Here is a 16,523-nt window from a genome sequence, read left to right as displayed (position 1 = left end):
CTTTAAAAAAAAAAAAAAAAAAAAGGGTATGGAAACAGATAGGACTAAAATCACAGGCTTTTAGACCTCTGAGGGGTCTTGTTGACCATTAAGTTAAAGTCTTCCTTGAGGAAGAGGAATTGAGTCCAGAGACAGGGAGTAACCTCCCAAGAACACACTAGTCAGCGGCAGATGCCTTGGACATTATAAGTTCTAACTATGCCCAAATTTGAAGTGGTGATTTGAGGGGAGAAAAATACAACAACAAAACTTTTTAAAACATTTTTATTATTTTATTTGAATACTGATATATTCTGTTAGAGTATATCTAGAATGGAATTCTTTTAAAAGAAAAATAACACTGGCAGCAATTAAATGCAATTAAAATGGAAAAAAATAAAATTTCTGATATAGCACAAGTAACAAACATCTAAGTTAGTATTTTGTGAAGTCTACTTAGGAAATTCCTTTATTGGATAAGTTGTAGTTTAATTTAAACTTCCTTGAGTCATCAGTATTTGGAACTATCAAAAACAATATTACAAATATAAAAATAGCTACAGCAAGTGAAAGAGCGTATCGGGATTCACTAAACACCTTTAATGAAAACAGCGCTTAACAAATAGAAACAGTTTAAATTTTTACTGTTTAAAAAAAAAAAAAACTACCTTAAACTTTTATTCATCTTAGAGGAGACAGTATAACTTTTGCTTCTGACATAAAATAAGAGACTTAACATTCTATATTGAAATTTTTCTTTTAAGTACAAAGAATACTCTGCCCATTACAGTAGAATGACAGGAATTTAGTTTTCGGTTCTTCTGGATGCTCACAGCAACAGTAAGACAAGTCTCAGGATCATCATGAGGCTGAATTAAAATAAGATAGAGGCAAAGGGAGGTCATTCTTACCTGGCATAAGATAGAAAGGATCACACGCTATATGCAGGCATGTTACTAAGCCTTGGCTTCCAGGACTCTCTCCCTGCTCCACTCCTTGGAACACGCGAACACATCATCTGTGTGTTCTAACTTCTCAGACAGGAAATAAAAATGTTCACTGAATGAATGAGAAAAATAAGAACTTGCTGTTCCAAAGCTTGGGATGTGGGACCGTGAAAGAAAGGTCTAGGAAAAACAAAAACCTTCAACAGCTAGTCAAGTAAAGCCACTTAGAAAAATAATCAAGGAGATGGCCATTAACTGGGTCTTGTCCTCTTGACAGCAAACCCTACTTCTGATTCTAACACAGAGCATCCTTTTTAGAGCAGGATTATAACTGAAAAGCAGTCCTTTAATAATCAAATTTCCCCCCTCCTTAGAAACATAACATCTAGCTACTCTAGAAAATTCTATACAAGAGTGGAAAAAAAGAACATGGAAGTTATTCATTATGCTATTATTACCCACAGAAAAAACACTATTAACAGTCTGAGGTGTTTCCTTCTTATCTTCTTTGTTTACATACAGACATTTTAAAACAATAGGTTCCGCATTATGCTCCGTGGATTTTGATTTTATTTTTATACCTTATTATGTCATCAAGATTTTCTAATGCTATTAAACAGGTTTTGAAAACATGATGTACAAATGCCTACTCAATATTCCATAACGTGGGCAAAATATTTATTGGAATATTTCCTTACTGGTGAATTTCTAGGCAGTTCCTAATTTTTCAGTTTAACATGTTTTCCATTAGAAATAAAGTCTCAATGAAGGCTCAATCTTTGTGTACATCTCACTTCTTTCTTTTTTTTTTTTTTTTAAAGAGAGAATGAGTGAGAGAGAGAGAGAGAGAGAGAGAGAGAGAGAGAGAGAGAGAATTTTTTTAATATTTATTTTTTAGTTCTAGGCAGACACAACATCTTTGTTGGTATGTGGTGCTGAGGATCGAACCCGGGCCGCACGCATGCCAGGCGAGCGTGGTACCGCCTGAGCCACATTCCCAGCCCCAACATCTCACTTCTTTTAAATAAATTCCAAACAGTGAAAATACATATCAAAGGGAACTGACTTACTGATGGATTTTAACACTTAAAAGTCAGCTAGGAAGAATGAAAAAACATATTATCTCTAAATTTTTATTTGGTAACATGCTTAATCTCATGGATAAAATTACCAGATCAAATTGACAAAAACTGGAGACCCCCTACCTATCTTTTTAAAAAATACTAAAATTTATCTCCCTTCAAAAAACTCAAAATAATTACACGAGATTATCACTGTCTAACTCTCTAAAACAGACGTAAATGAAGAAATTTACTGCTTTAGGTGGATGAATCTTGTGGGGAAATAAGGCTGAATTTAGCTCTGAATTATGAAAAAGGTAACTGTGTACATGTGATCAGATAACAGTGACACTAATTGTTTCTGGGAAGAATGACTATGAACACATCAGTGCCAAAGACTGACTGAATCCACTATGGTTTATGGTTTTTACAATCATGCTTATTATAATAGAAACTATTTTCACCTTTCAAATTAAAATTGACTTTTGAACAAAAATCAGCCCTTCAAAATGATGGCAGAGGAAAGTATAAATCTCAATAGTTCTTACCTTAAACCTGCAACCAGCCCAGCAGGCATTATTTTCTTAGAACGCTTAAATCTCACACCCATTATTGTGGCCAGGAAGAAAGCTGTAACTGAAAACCAAAATCAATCCATGAACCAGAGTATCAAACATGTTATCAGTGCTTGCTTGCAGAAAAATAAATAAATAAATAAACAGGAAAATAGGATATTGTTTCAAAGCTTTCCATACAATAACTATTATGTACAGGCACTGAGTTGCTATTTCTTGAAAAAATAAAGGGCTCTGTTAAAATGCTTTATTAATCAGTCTATCAAAATTTTTGAGTAAACAAACATATTAAGGTCCATTCCTGAAATATCTTCCAAAGATTCTTTTTCTACCTAAATTTATCTTCATAGGACACTCCTCAAAGGCAAGAACTACACAAGGTTCCCACAGGGAGTCACTCAATAAATGCTGGTTAACTTAGTAAGGAAAATAATACAAGTGTTTCTTTTAAAAGATCTGATTATAAACTAATACTAGAAGGCAAACTGTTTTCTTGATAGCATTCTATTTTGGGAGATTAAATGGCTGGAGACTAAGTAACAACTTTTTTTTTTTTTTTTAAAGTGAGAGAGGAGAGAGAGAGAGAGAGAGAGAGAGAGAGAGAGAGAGAGAGAGAGAATTTTTTAATATTTATTTTTTAGTTCTCGGCGGACACAACATCTTTGTTGGTATGTGGTGCTGAGGATCGAACCCGGGCCGCACGCATGCCAGGCGAGCGCGCTACCGCTTGAGCCACATCCCCATCCCCTAAGTAACAACTTTATATTCAGAAGCATCAGGTCAGGAGCTGAACCCACAGAAGAGAGTGATGTTTCTGTGTGAGACTTCAGGGTGTCACTATTACAACTTAAAAACAGTTTCAAAGCTGTTGACATAAAATTGAAATATGTATTCATATAAAATACATATTGATGCAAAATATGATTGATAGCAAACATAGGAACTATTTGTTATGGTTTGGATGTGAGGTAATCCCCAAATGTTCAGAGGATAAATGATTGAATTGTGAGTCTCTTAACCCAATCATAATTTAATTCCCTGATAGGGATTAACTGAGTGGTAACTGAAGGGGTAGGGCGTGGTCTCAGAAGGTGGAAATTGGGGCGTAATTTTGGGGGTTTATATTTGTATCTGGCAAGTGGAGTCTCTCTTTCTCTGTTTCATGATCATCATACGAGCTGCCTCCCTCTGCCACACTCTTCTGTCATGATATCCTGCTTAACCTCGAGCCCCCAGAAATGGAACCAACCTTCTATGGACTAAGACCTCTGAAACTGTGAGCCCTCTAACAAACGTTTCCTCCCATACAATTTTACTGGTTTGGTCTTTTAGTCACAGCAGTGAAAAAGCTGACTAAAACCCTACTTAAGTATACATGAATAAAAGGCTCAACATATCTATACCCTGCTGAATAGGTTCAGCTCTGAAACAATCTTCATTATTAGAAATATCCCTACTCTTGTATTTAAAATAAGGGAAGAAAAACACACCTAATCTCTTTCTCTTCCTCAAATATAAACAAAATAAAATTTTGTTTTTATTTATATTTTCCTCCATATCTCACCATGGCATTTTGAATAAATCAAATAAAGACAATTTTCTTGGTGTAGTTTTCTAAACCTTTGCTGTATTTCTCTTTCCAGCTAGACAAAAAAAAAAGCCAAATACTCTGAGGGCTTAAACATATAGGTTTCCATTTTTTCTGTGGACACTCTCTCACTAAAGCCCACAAAGGAAGAAGCTAAGAATGGGTCAGTCTTGCTTTCTCAAGGCAGGACATAATCTAAAAGCTGTTTGTGGATTAAATAAAATAGGTTGTCTCTTTTTAGATATTTTCACAGCAATATAACAACCATGTTTAATTTATACATAGGAGAATTAGCAGAAAATCTAGAAATGGTTCCTTGCTTTTTCTAATTTCATTTTTCTTATAACAAGTTTTAGAGAAATTTGAGTTGGAAGGCATTGTGGCAGTACCATTTTTTATCAGAAAGGAACAAGGGTTGTGTTCAGTCTCCACCCAAGTGCATGGCCACTCAACATTTGACAACATATTTTCTAGTCAACCTGGTACAGGGTATCAAGAAGGCCGCTCCAAGATCTCATGGTCTGTAACTGGGGTGGGGGGGGGGAGTGCCTTACTTACATAGTGATATTTTAACATCTCGTTTGTCCATGGAGACACGGTAAGCTCCATAGCCCGCCAAAAATCCAACAAAAAGACCAGCAATCAAAGATGGAACACCACCTAGGGAGAAAAGTATGGACTCACAAAGAGAATCTCAAAGTGAAAGGAATTCATTCATCAATCAAGTGCAACACAGGCACCTTTGAACATATTCCTACTAGAGCATCGTGACAGAGCCAAATTAAGTACAGGTCTCTTCAGGGACGGTTTCTAAGAAACAACTGTTTGATGTTGAACCCCAAAACATAAGGCAGAGGAACTCTAAACACAGGGCAATGCAGGAGTCAGGTGTCACTGGGAGGAATTTAAAAAAAAGCTTGTATTGTTGTATTGTAGTAGTTGTGCTGACTTGATTGTATGATCTTGGGCAATCAGTTCACTTTTATGAACTCTTTCCTCCCGGCTTTTTCCCTTGGATCTACATTTTTACTATGAAATTGTGATGATGGAAAATGAGGCCCAAAGATATTTTTAGCTCACAGAGGTAAAGACAGAAGGTCTGTGCAAGCCAAGCAATGGTTTTTTCCTGAATAATTAACAAATCATCAAGCCCTAAGGCGCCAGAGGAGACTATACCAAGAAAGTCGAAGATACAGGGCACTGACCCAACAAGCCAGTCCCCAGCCATCCACCCAGCCCAGGACACCATGATAAACACTGAGCACTTCTGTGCACTAGACAGGGAGCTATATGCTGGTGACACTGTGACCAAGGGTGACACTGTGATCAAAGCACATACAATCCTTGCTTCACAGAACTTGTTTTCATTTAGAATCTACTGGATTAGAATCCATGAGGGTAAGACTGGTATTTTTATTTTTTTAAATATTCACAGGGAATTCAGATATGTAGCCAGGCATAAGAACCACTGCAGGAAATGCAAACATAAGCATACGTGCTTGTGCATGAGCGTGCACACGCATGTGTGTGCGCGCACACACACACACACACACACACACATAAATTCTTCACATCCCTAAAAAAGGCAAGCAAAAACATTTAAGCCTAGCACAGCGGTGCACACCTCTAATCCCAACGACTTGGAAGGATGAGTGGTTAAGTGCCCCTGGGTTCAATCACTGGTAGCATAAAAAAAATACTGTTTAGTTGTTCTTTTCTGTTATATAAGTTTTTAGATATGTCTTTGACAAGAAAAATTGTTTCTTCAGTAACAATCCTATCAGGGTTTTACACTGAGTCCTCTTTGAAGTAGATCATAAAATATCAGCCCTTAAGAAATTATTTGCAGGTATTACTTTGTGGCATCATTGTTTGTCCTTCAAAAAATATCTACAATACACATACTCAGAGAAAAACAACAAACAAAAATGTAAGGTGAACTACAATCTGTAAGGAATCTTAGAAGGGAATCTATTCTAATCTGCCAGTTGCTCTGCTATGAGACAGAACTGTTCTTCTGCCTGTTGCTTCTGAGATACCTCTAAGGAAGTTCCTAACTTCTAACTATGTACACCTGTTTTTTTCACTCAAATTCAAATTTACCCATGTCACAGATGTAATGCCCTTTGAAATACCACTTTATTTTTAAAAGCTCATTAAAAATAGAAGAAACAAACATGTGACACCATGACTACACATGCATCTACTTGGAACAAAGTAAAGTATAAAATCTTGACCTTTTACTTTTCTCCATAAAAACCCTTTAAGTAATCAACTAGGCTCTTCTCCCTCTTTTAGATACAGATGAAGCAGTGGCTTTGGGTATTTTACCTTGGTATTTAACAAATCTCTTCCTTTGCAACACATACCAATAAAGCTCAGTTTTTGACATAATTATGTAAAACACTAAAAGCCTTATTTAATAATAAGCGAGCTCTGAGGAAGGTTAAATCAATTAACTATGCAATTCATAATGGCAGGTGAAATTAGACTTTTATGCTGGAGAAACTCCACGTTGGAATGCTCTGTCATGCTCAGTCCCATGTAAACCCCTTCCCTCCATGAATCCCTTCCATGACATGCTGGTCCTCACCTCCTTCTAAGATATCATTAACTTCTTGTCCTACTTACAGACCCTCAGATGATCCTAGCACATTCAGCAACTCCCCAGTAAGTTCCTTTGATGAAAATTCTATGTTTTGGCTTACCTCTCCGCTTATATCCTAAAATGCTTCCAAACGTCACAAGGGCTGCATAACCAAAACCAATCAGGTCCATTGGTGAGGCCGCAATTCTAAAGAAAGGAGGAAGGAACAAATGATACAAAATAAAGAGTCTGGGGGAACAAATAAATAGTAAAATGAAAGGCACCCCACAGAATCATAAAAATTAATTTCTATAGTCCTCTAAAGAAAGGGTCAAGGCCACTCCCAACACCACTGTCCTGCTATCCTCATTCTCGGGCATGGCGGGGGGGGGGGGGAGCACCTCAGGTTAACTCTCCTCTTTCTGTCTTCAAGCTGCACCCTCAGCTATTTAGGTCCTTCTACTTCTCAAATAAGGCTTCTGCTCTGCCATCTGGGTCTCCTCGCTGGATGGAAACACTACAATCTACACTTCCTACTTCCATTTCTATAACATCCTCCCTCTCCTCCACCTACAGGACCCCAACCAGCTTCTGCACCTTCTCTTCGCCTCTGCCCTTAACTCACCCAGATCCCCTTAATCACTCTAGCTTCTTCTTCCTCTAAATGACTTCTAAAACTCCATCATATAATTCTTCCATATTTTGCAGACATTCATCCTTCCATGCTCCCCATACTGTAGAACAGAAAAGGAAGACACCCATGCATATAGCTCATGGGTGTCTGCTTGGAGACTGAGCCAGAGTTTCACTTTAAACATATGCTCTGTCACTAGACAGTTCTGGGGAGGCAGAGACATCCACACCAGAGTGACGACAAATCAGTAAAAAATATAAATGAAAGTGAAGGGCTGGCACAAAGTTAACTGCATGACAGTGACATCTTATCCTGCATCACAGCAACAGTCAAAGCATATCTCGGGGTGAGAAGGTGAGAAGATCCCTGTGGACACTGCCCTATTTTTTTTTTTTTTTTTTTGGTAGTGGGAATTGAACCCCAAGGGTTCTTAACCACTGAGTCCCATCCCCAGCTCCTTTTTTTATTTTTTGAGAAAGGGTCTCCCTAATTTGCTTAGGGCCTCACTAAGTTGCCGAGGCTGGCCCCAAACTTGTGATCCTCCTGCCTCAGTCTCCCAAGTCTCTGGGAATACAGGTATGCACACTGGTGCCCAGCTTCTACATTCTTTAAGATGTAGTAGAAAGTGCGCTAGCCACAGGCTAGAGATGTGGTTCTGGTCACTTGCTGGCGGTCAGTCCTAAAACCATGCTCTTTCCTTCTTCCAAGTCCTCCCAGTAAGAGAAACAAATGAGAGGAGCTCTGAAGTTCTTCTGCTTTTTGAATTCTAAGAATCCTGGTGGCGCTTTTATATCTCAATTTTCTTATATCTACATTTCTTCCACAGGGAAAATAGTTACCTTTGTAAACAGGAGAATGGTATATGGGATTTCTTATATATTTTTTTCAATTTTCTCACTGCTCATCATTTAAGTTAACCAGTCTTTTATTCCCTATACTGACAATAAACTGAATCAGAAGAATGGAAAAGAAGTGTTGCACTTCTTAGAAGATGATACACAATCAATTAATGAATATATGAAAAAATATTCTTAATCTTTAGCAATTAGAGAAATGCAAATCAAAACTACTCTAAGATTCCATCTCACTCCAGTCAGAATGGCAGCTATTATGAAGACAAACAACAATAAGTGTTGGTGAGGATGTGGGGAAAAGGCACACTCATACATTGCTGGTGGGACTGCAGCCAATATGGAAAGTAGTATGGAGATTCCTTGGAAAACTGGGAATGGAGCCACCATTTAATCCAGACATCCTTCTCCTCAGTCTATATCCAAAGAACTTAAATACAGCATACTACAGGGACACAGCCACATCAATGTTTATAGCAGCACAACTCACAATAGCTAAACTATGGAACTAACCTTGATGCCCTTTAATAGATGAATGGATAAAAAATGTGGCATATATACACAATAGAATATTACTCAGCAATAAAACAGAATAAAATCATGGCACTTGCAGGTAAATGGATGGAGTTAAAGAAGATAATGCTAAGTGAAGTTAGCCTATCCCAAAAAAAACAAATGCCAAATGTTTTCTTTGATATAAGGAGGCTGATTCACAATGGGATGAGGAGAGGGAGCATGGGAGGAATAGAGGAACTCTAGATAGGGCAGAGGGGTGGGAGGGGAAGGGAGAGGGCAGGGGATTAACAAGGATGTTGGAATGTGATTATTATTATTATCCAAAGAATATGTATGAAGACACGAATTGGTGTGAACATACTTTGTTACAACCAGAGATAAGAAAAAATGTGCTCTATATGTGTAATAAGAATTGTAATGTGTTCTGCTATCATACATAAATAACAAAAAGAAAAACAAAAAAAGAAAAAAGAATTGTTGCACTTATCAAAGAGCCAATCAAAATTACTATGAGGGAGGGTCTGCCAGAGGGACACAGAAGCAAATGATGGCACTAAAAAAGCCCTCAACACCTACAAAAAGACCCTCATCTGTGCCCAGGAGGTGGTGCAGTAGGATGTGACAGGTAGGAAGGCCCTGGGTTCAAAATCCTTTGTTGACTGAATGATGGTTAAACTAGTAATAATAATACTGAGGTTAACAATGTTTGTGAGCGATTACCATGTAATTGCACCATCCTGAGGTCTCAGATGTATCATCTCATGTAATCACCACCACAACCCTATGGTTGAATGTTACATTATTATCCCCATTTTCCAGATGAGGAAACTAAGTGAGGCACAGAAAAGGCAAGCAATCCCAGAAGGTCACAGAGCAGAGCCAAGATTTCACATTCAAGTAAGTCTCACTTCTAACCACTATGCAACACCACCTCTGAGAACTAAATTAGCTGGCTGAGCATGCAAACAAAGCTGATGTGCTTCAGAATTTTTGATTATGGATCAATCTCCTGCTTGGCCTCCTATCTTAAAGACATGGTCTTGGTCCTTCAGGACCCACAGAATAGCACAGCAAGGGGAGGGAGATGCTAAGTGATCCTTAAGGGGCAGGCATCTGACATGGGGAGAAGGATGCCTACAGGTTGCAGGGTATTCGCTGGTACCCTGGGGAGATCAGGATGAAGCTGAGGAAAGAGGGATCCAGGCAGAAGAAGGAAAATGTGCGAAAGTTTCCTGATGTAAAAAAGCATGACAAAGATCTCAAAATAAAAGGAAGTGCATAGGGGCTGTGAAAAGAGAGGGCCTGGTGAGAAACAGGACTCTCAAGTAAGCCCTGCAGAGGGAATTTGGCTTCTGTCCTAAGGATAGTGAGAGATGAATGAAGTGAGCCTCACAACCAGATTTAAACACCAGCAACAGCATCCTGGCTGTGATAGTGAAAGATGAATTAAAGTGAGGCTGGGAGATGGTTGCAGTAAACTAAGCAAGAACTTAGTTGACAATGGTAACCTGGCCTAAAGAAATGACAAAAAGGTAGAGGGAGACAGATGAACTTAAGACAGGTGAAGAAGGTAGAATCAAGAGGCCTGGGTATGGGGAGGGAGAGGCAGGGATGAGTCAGGATGACTCAGCCTCTAGGTCTCTGGCTTAAACCATCAGGAGAAGTAGGGGTAGAGGGCCTTAATGATTCCCTGAGACACAGAATGCTGGAGCGGCAGCAGATATAAGGTGGGGAGGAGGGAGGTAGCCAAGAATAATGTGACCTGTTTTTATATTCTGTCTGAGTCAGGAAAATACCTTTAGTTCAGATCTGAAGCTTATGAGAGATCATTCATCATCAGGTAGTAATTGGAGGATTTACTTTTCTCCTAAAGCCAAGCAAGCAATGAAAGGCTCCATCCCCCAGGAGTTCCTATGACTCTCTCTTGGGGACACATTCCCTTTTACCTGTTGTAGAATTCCTTAGGTTGGGATCCTTTCTCCTCTTTCCATTCCCTCCCTCCCTAGCCCACACACCCTCGTGCAGGCTCAGGGAGCCAGTATTCTCTTCTCACCTTGAGGACAAACCCAGATTCACTTCTTTGTTCTGACAGCACCAAGCACACTGCCCTGCACAAGGTAGGTACTAAGTAAAGAATGAATTAATGGGACATAAACAGCTTCTACCTGAGGATAACCTGTAGTTCATCTGTTCCCTACCCCCACCTCTAGCTATATTGCCAAGAATCAAACTGAGTGAACTGTTATTCGAAAGAGGCAAAATAAATATTCCTAATCCTACGAAATGTTGTTATTACAGAGAAAATCTGTACAAACAATAAGCACCCCTCTTGCTCCTCTGCCATGGCAGGGCCACGTGGCCAGGCCAGAAGCACACATTAAAGCCAGAGGCTGTGTTAACCTGAAAAAGATGAGGTGTGGGCAGGGCAGCCCATCACACCCTCACATGCTCCTGTCCAAAAGTAGATCCTCAAGACTTATAAAAAGCCAGAAAGCATCTTGGGTGCAATGCAGCAAAATGGTTTACTGCACTGCGAACAGAACCAGGTGACAAGGCCATGCCTTGCTCCCAGCGCCAAGTCCTCCAAAATTTGGAAAACTAAGAGATCTTCTGTAAACTAATATACAAAGCATTTTCACATGCTAAGAATATAACAATTATCTATCCTTGTGCTCCTTGGACTTGACATTTTCGAGTGAAATCTGGGTGGTGCTGGGAAGGTTAAAATCCTATCAAGCGATTTTGCAATAGACCATGAATTCATCCCACCACCTTAACCAACAGCTCAGCTCCAGAAGGGTAGAAGGCAGTATGGGTGGAAGATTTAGGGCCGCAGGAAGGCAGTAATTCAGAAAATTCCCAGAAGGAGTTAAAAAAAGAAATCGCTGAGAGGGCAGACTCCACCCTTTGCACAATCCTCCCAAAGTCCCTCCCCACCCCATCCCAGGTCCTCTGCATCCTTGTTTGCTGTAGGGATTGGAAAGGTCGAGGAGCGCTCAGCAAAGGCCCTTTTATTTCTGTGCCTTTATAAGAAAATCCAGGGCAGGTAAATTTCGACTGTGGGATGCACAGTAGAGCTGCAGCCTGAACCCTCCCCGTGAGATAAGGAGGGGACCGGACGCTGGCGAGAGCCATACCTGGAGTCCGGAAGCGGTCTCCACACCAGCACCTTTCTACCCGCGAACTGCCTTCACGCGGAGCCGAGCAGCTCGTTCCGGGCACCGTCTTCCCTGCTGCGCGCACGCGCTGCGTCCCGCCCTCTCTCGACTGAACCCGGTGCAGCCCAGCCCCGGAGCGCCGGTTACACCGCAGGCGCCCGGTCCCGCCTTATTTGCTACTATGTGGTGCTTCATCCCAGGTCAGGAAGCTCCGGCTGAAGCACGCTGTTTCCTGCGGGACTGGCAGGCACTCGCAGGGAGCTTGTCTGGATGCAGGAAAGATCCCAGAAGGTGAGACAGAGTAACAGAGGTGGTCATTCATCATTCATCATTTAAGGGACGTTTGTGGGACCTTTAGCAAACCCAAGGGTTTTACGCACTAGCAAGCAGATTGCCCCCATTTTCAGTGGAAGAATCTAAAGTTCAAGAGGCGAAGTGATTAAGATGTCTAAAGTCAGAACCCAAATTTTATTTCATTACATCATCTATGGGGTCATAAAATGTGTTTGGGAGATCAAGATTCTGGTTTAACACTTCAGGCCCGAAATGGCTGGGTTTAAATATCTAGGAGGACTAGTAAGAATCCCAGAGCTGGAAAGCACTTTAAAACTTTTCTAGTCCAGGATAATCCGTTCCCAGGAATAAACCTTAAATTCATTTGAAATTGTGCTTCCCAATGAACACTCATATCTCACTCCAATTCAGCCTTCTCAGCTGGATGTAGTAACTCCAACCCTCTTATCCGCAGTCCTTAAGGGATTTGAAGAAGCTTTTCCTTTAGGAGCCCAAGCAGCTCTAGGATTCTGTTGGGCTGGACTAACAGCAAAATTTCAGGAAGGAAAGAAAGAAGGGAAGCTAATATACATATTAAATCTTGTGAAATTTACTGAATCTATTCCTTGCACGTGAAAGTATTTCAGGGAAGTAATGCGACAGTATTTAACTCAAGAGAAGTCTGTTGGTCCTAGGGAGTTAATAGGATCCCTGGAGATTCGTGGGAGAGTTGATGGCAAGACACTGGAGTGTGGAGGAAGTGGTATTCTCAAGTTTGACTTTGAGTTCTCCCAGCTGTCCTTTCCATTGCCTTCTATGCCCATCCTTATCTCAGCCATCTCCCCCACTCCTCAGACTCCCTTTCTCTTTCAACACTTTCTCTTTTCAGAATAAAAATAAAATCCTCCCCAGGCCCCTTGGCCCTCTCCTATAATCCCAGCTACTCAGGAGGCTGAGACAGGAAGATCACAGGTGGGAGCCCAGCCTGGCAATTTAGCAAGACCCTGTCTCAAAATTTAAAAAAAAAAAAAAGGTTAGGGGTGTAGCTAGGTGATATATCATCCCTGGGTTAAACCCCAGTACCCCAAAAATAAATACATAATTGCTTTTTAAAAATAAGTAAAGCCCTCTTGGAATGCCTCATTATTCCAACAATGTGATCTAGATAAGTGCATCACTTAAAATGGATACACTGTAGAAAGTATGATCGGTGATGAGATGTGACAAAATCAGCTCTACACAGTAAGGGGCCAATACATCTGTTATCAAAATTCCCATTGTTCACCCACAGGATTTTTTAATTGCAACCCTTCTGAATCAGAAAATGTAACTTTACTCAGTTTTTTAGAGCAATCAAGGAGCAATACAATTATGCATGTCTGTTTGTGTGATATGCCCAAGCTAATTCAGCAGCTGTTAATTTTGAACATTGATGTCTTTCTGGAAAACAAAAGTATTTTTAATTGGCTTAGAAATATTTGCCTTTCTCATTCTTGACTTGTGAGATTCAATCTCCGTATGAGCTTTCACATCTCCTTCTTCCCCCATGCCTGATTCCAAATTATTTTCTGCATAACATGCAGCATGCTCTGTTTTGGTTAATTAACTCCCTAATACAGTGAAATGTTTCTTTCCATCTATTATTAAAATATCACAGATTTTTAGCCTTCTATTTCTGTGATGGGGGTCCTACTTGTGTTGGTTATTATATTTTTTTCATTTTCATTATCTGATCTCTTAGAAAACATGGTCAAATGTTCAATAATGATTTCTTAAAAATCAGAACACAGCAGTTCATCCACAAGCAAAGTGAAAGATGGACTGTCAATTTTAATGGTTACAATATGTTCAATCACATTACTCTGAGTAATTCAATAATGGGTAGAAAACCATTATGAACTGCAAACCACAGTTGTCCTTCTGAGAAAGGAGAAACTGATTTTAATTCTCATTGGCATTTCTAACATTAACACCAGCAGACTCTCATTCCAATTCTCATTGGCATTTCTTAGGAGCATTGCCCAGGAGTTACTACCTTCACTTTGAGTCACAAGATTCTACCACAGGTACATAAAATATTTCATCCCTTCCAAAGACACCATACTCTACCCAAGTCTGTCCTCCCAATATTCTCTAAGCCTGAAATCCAGTTTACCCAACACACATAAATCTGTACTCACTCCCTTGGAGTTTGTTAACTGTGAGCCTTCTTCCTGCCATGAAAGTCCTGTTCTAAGGCTTGTTTCCTCCAGGAGTGAAGCAGCAGAGATTAAAACAGTTGCCTGGATCTGGACTGCTAGGGTTGGCATTCTGGTTGTTCCACCCCATACTCTCTGTGTGATCTCTTCTACTTACTTACACTAAATATCTACTATCTCCTTCCTGGGCCACTCCAATCCATATATCTCTCACTCCCTCATTTAATCTGTACAGGAACAAGTGCTTGAACTCTGCACCCACCCCTCCATGTACTTGGCCACATGTAGCTCAGTCCAACTAAACATGATCCAGAAATATTCCCTTAGAATCATATCCCATATACAGGGGCCCTTGATGGAGTACCCAATTTACCTTCTCCACCCTGGCTTCATCTTTAGCCCCAGCCCTCTTGATTTCTAGTGTTGGGATCCATTTTTACAATAGTCAACAATCTCTCCAAATTTGGCAAAATAGTCTTTGGGGGTACTTTCTGCTTGTATCCCAGTTTAGCTCATCAGTGAACAATTTTCTGAAATGGTAGTGTAATAGTCATGGGAACAAGTTTTACAAGGAAGCAGTGAGCTTAGAAATTAGATGGAGTTTATGAAGAGGGAAAGATTACAAGCAGAGCCACTATCCAAAACAAGGTCTACACCAAGTGATACATTCTACATCAAAGATGTTCACAGATCTGCACTATCCTCTTCCTGAGATCTCAATTCCTTGACAGAAACAAAGCTGAACAAGACCTCAGCATCCCCAGGCTTTGGCGAGGGAAAGCAACATTACCCTGCCTTGGCATCATCCCTGGGCACTGCTCACAATGGAAAATTAATTTGTCTAAAATCCATCTTATAAAAGGCTCACCTCGCCACATTTCTTTCCCTTTCTTCCTTGGCGCCCAGACATCGCATTCAAAGAACTCTACCTTCCCAGGGCGGAGACCTCAGTCTGACAATGACTTGGTACCCAGGAGGAAGGAAAGAAGGGAGGACGGAGGGAAGGCTAGGGAAAGGAATGGGGGCCTTTGAGGACCCAGACCCGGGCCCAGGTGGGCCCAGAGCGAGCAAACACGCCCCTCTAGTCGCGCATCTTCTTTCCTGGGTGACTCCAGGACTGCGCCAAAGTCCACCAACAACTGTCACAACTCCACAGCACCTGCCCCGTGTCCTCCGGGCTCCTGCCGCCTTCCTCCAGGTTGGCCGTTCTGGTCCGTGTCCAGGGTGTCCTGGTCCTGGCCGGGGACTGCCTTCGGGGTGGCTTGATGTGGCTGCTTGCTGTCCTGCTGCTTGCTTTCATCTGCCTGTGACATAGTGGGTGGCCGGGGCGGCTCTTCTCGCGGCAGTGTACGCTGCGGAGCGGATTCCTCACCGCGCCTGGTCGGGGCCAGCTCGGTTATAAGACCCTATTCGGGGGCCGGGCTCACGTCACCCAAAGCGCATTCTCACTGGTTAATTCTGCCTGACAATCAGCCGTGCACCAGGGTTTCATTGGCTGCAACAACGTGCTCTCCATGTGGATTTGTCCTCCGGTTACTTAATACACAGCCCAGCCTGGACCCTGCGGAGGATCCCCGAGATCGGCAGGAGGACCCCCTGTCCATGCCCAAGGTCTAGAGACCCCGTACTCTCTCGGCCACGCACTGGAGTCCGGGCCTTGCCAAAGTGAAAAATAGCAAAAGAGCCACAAATCAAGGAAATAAAATGTAAGTGAGAAAAGAATAATTAAGCAAAAAAACAATTTTTACAAAGGCAAAATAAAAATCTAAAAGTCAAGGGGTGAGTCAAGAAAAGATAAACATGATTCTACCTTCAAGTTTAGCATATTTATAGAGCTTTCTATTCGGCTTTGGCAAGTAAACATTAAGTGAAGCTTCTGTCGTTCGCTTGCCTTTCCTGTGAAAAGGCAGCAGGGGACACTAGATACTAGGGCTGCATTCGGGTAGGCATGGCGCTTTACCCCTTCAAGAATTATTATCATGTATCAAATAGTTTGCTCTTAGTAAATGCCGGAAACAGGGCGATGGCCTATGTGGAAGAATGTGCAAAAACCATACACTATCTCTGGACTACACTCTGAGGACTAAGGAGTACAATTTTCTGAAATACTGTGTCAGGAAGAAAAAAAGCCAATCACAGGAGAGAGAAGGATATTT

The 16,523-nt window shown here is 41.0% G+C and overlaps 1 protein-coding gene across 4 annotated transcripts; it reads right to left on the bottom strand.

Annotated features, from left to right (window-relative positions):
* Positions 1-272: 272 nt before the first annotated feature.
* TMEM14A (transmembrane protein 14A) lies at positions 273-16,015 on the bottom strand. 4 transcript variants are annotated; one of them, XR_014022312.1, is made up of 6 exons: positions 11,876-11,995; positions 6,859-6,944; positions 4,709-4,810; positions 2,536-2,623; positions 685-848; positions 274-643 (listed from the first exon to the last, which is right to left on the bottom strand). XR_014022312.1 is itself a non-coding variant. In XM_081296341.1 (5 exons), exons 2-5 carry the CDS (start codon positions 6,926-6,928, stop codon positions 809-811), a joined length of 300 nt encoding a protein of 99 aa, XP_081152467.1. In that variant the 5' UTR covers positions 6,929-6,937; positions 16,012-16,015; the 3' UTR covers positions 273-808. The 4 variants fall into 4 exon arrangements, 3 of the variants coding, with proteins under 3 accessions (XP_081152467.1, XP_081152466.1, XP_081152465.1); XM_081296341.1 differs by lacking the exon at positions 11,876-11,995 and adding an exon at positions 16,012-16,015 and having other exon boundaries at positions 273-848; positions 6,859-6,937; XM_081296340.1 differs by lacking the exon at positions 11,876-11,995 and adding an exon at positions 15,527-15,774 and having other exon boundaries at positions 274-848.
* Between the last annotated feature and the right edge of the window lie 508 nt (positions 16,016-16,523).

This window comes from Spermophilus citellus, assembly GCF_964194105.1.
Source record: "Spermophilus citellus genome assembly, chromosome: 5".
NCBI classification, from domain to species: domain Eukaryota; kingdom Metazoa; phylum Chordata; class Mammalia; order Rodentia; family Sciuridae; genus Spermophilus; species Spermophilus citellus.
Note: the sequence above shows the minus strand (reverse complement) of the source record. Positions and strands in the feature narration are given on the sequence as shown.

Coding starts and splice junctions, on each gene's coding strand:
- TMEM14A (XM_081296341.1), bottom strand. CDS start 6,928: ATGGACCTGATTGGTTTTGGTTATGCAGCCCTTGTGACGTTTGGAAGC. Junction 2,624..4,708: donor AGATGTTAAAATATCACTAT/GTAAGTAAGGCA, acceptor TTTGGTTTTCAG/TTACAGCTTTCTTCCTGGCC. Junction 849..2,535: donor GGGCTGGTTGCAGGTTTAAG/GTAAGAACTATT, acceptor ATTTTAATTCAG/CCTCATGATGATCCTGAGAC.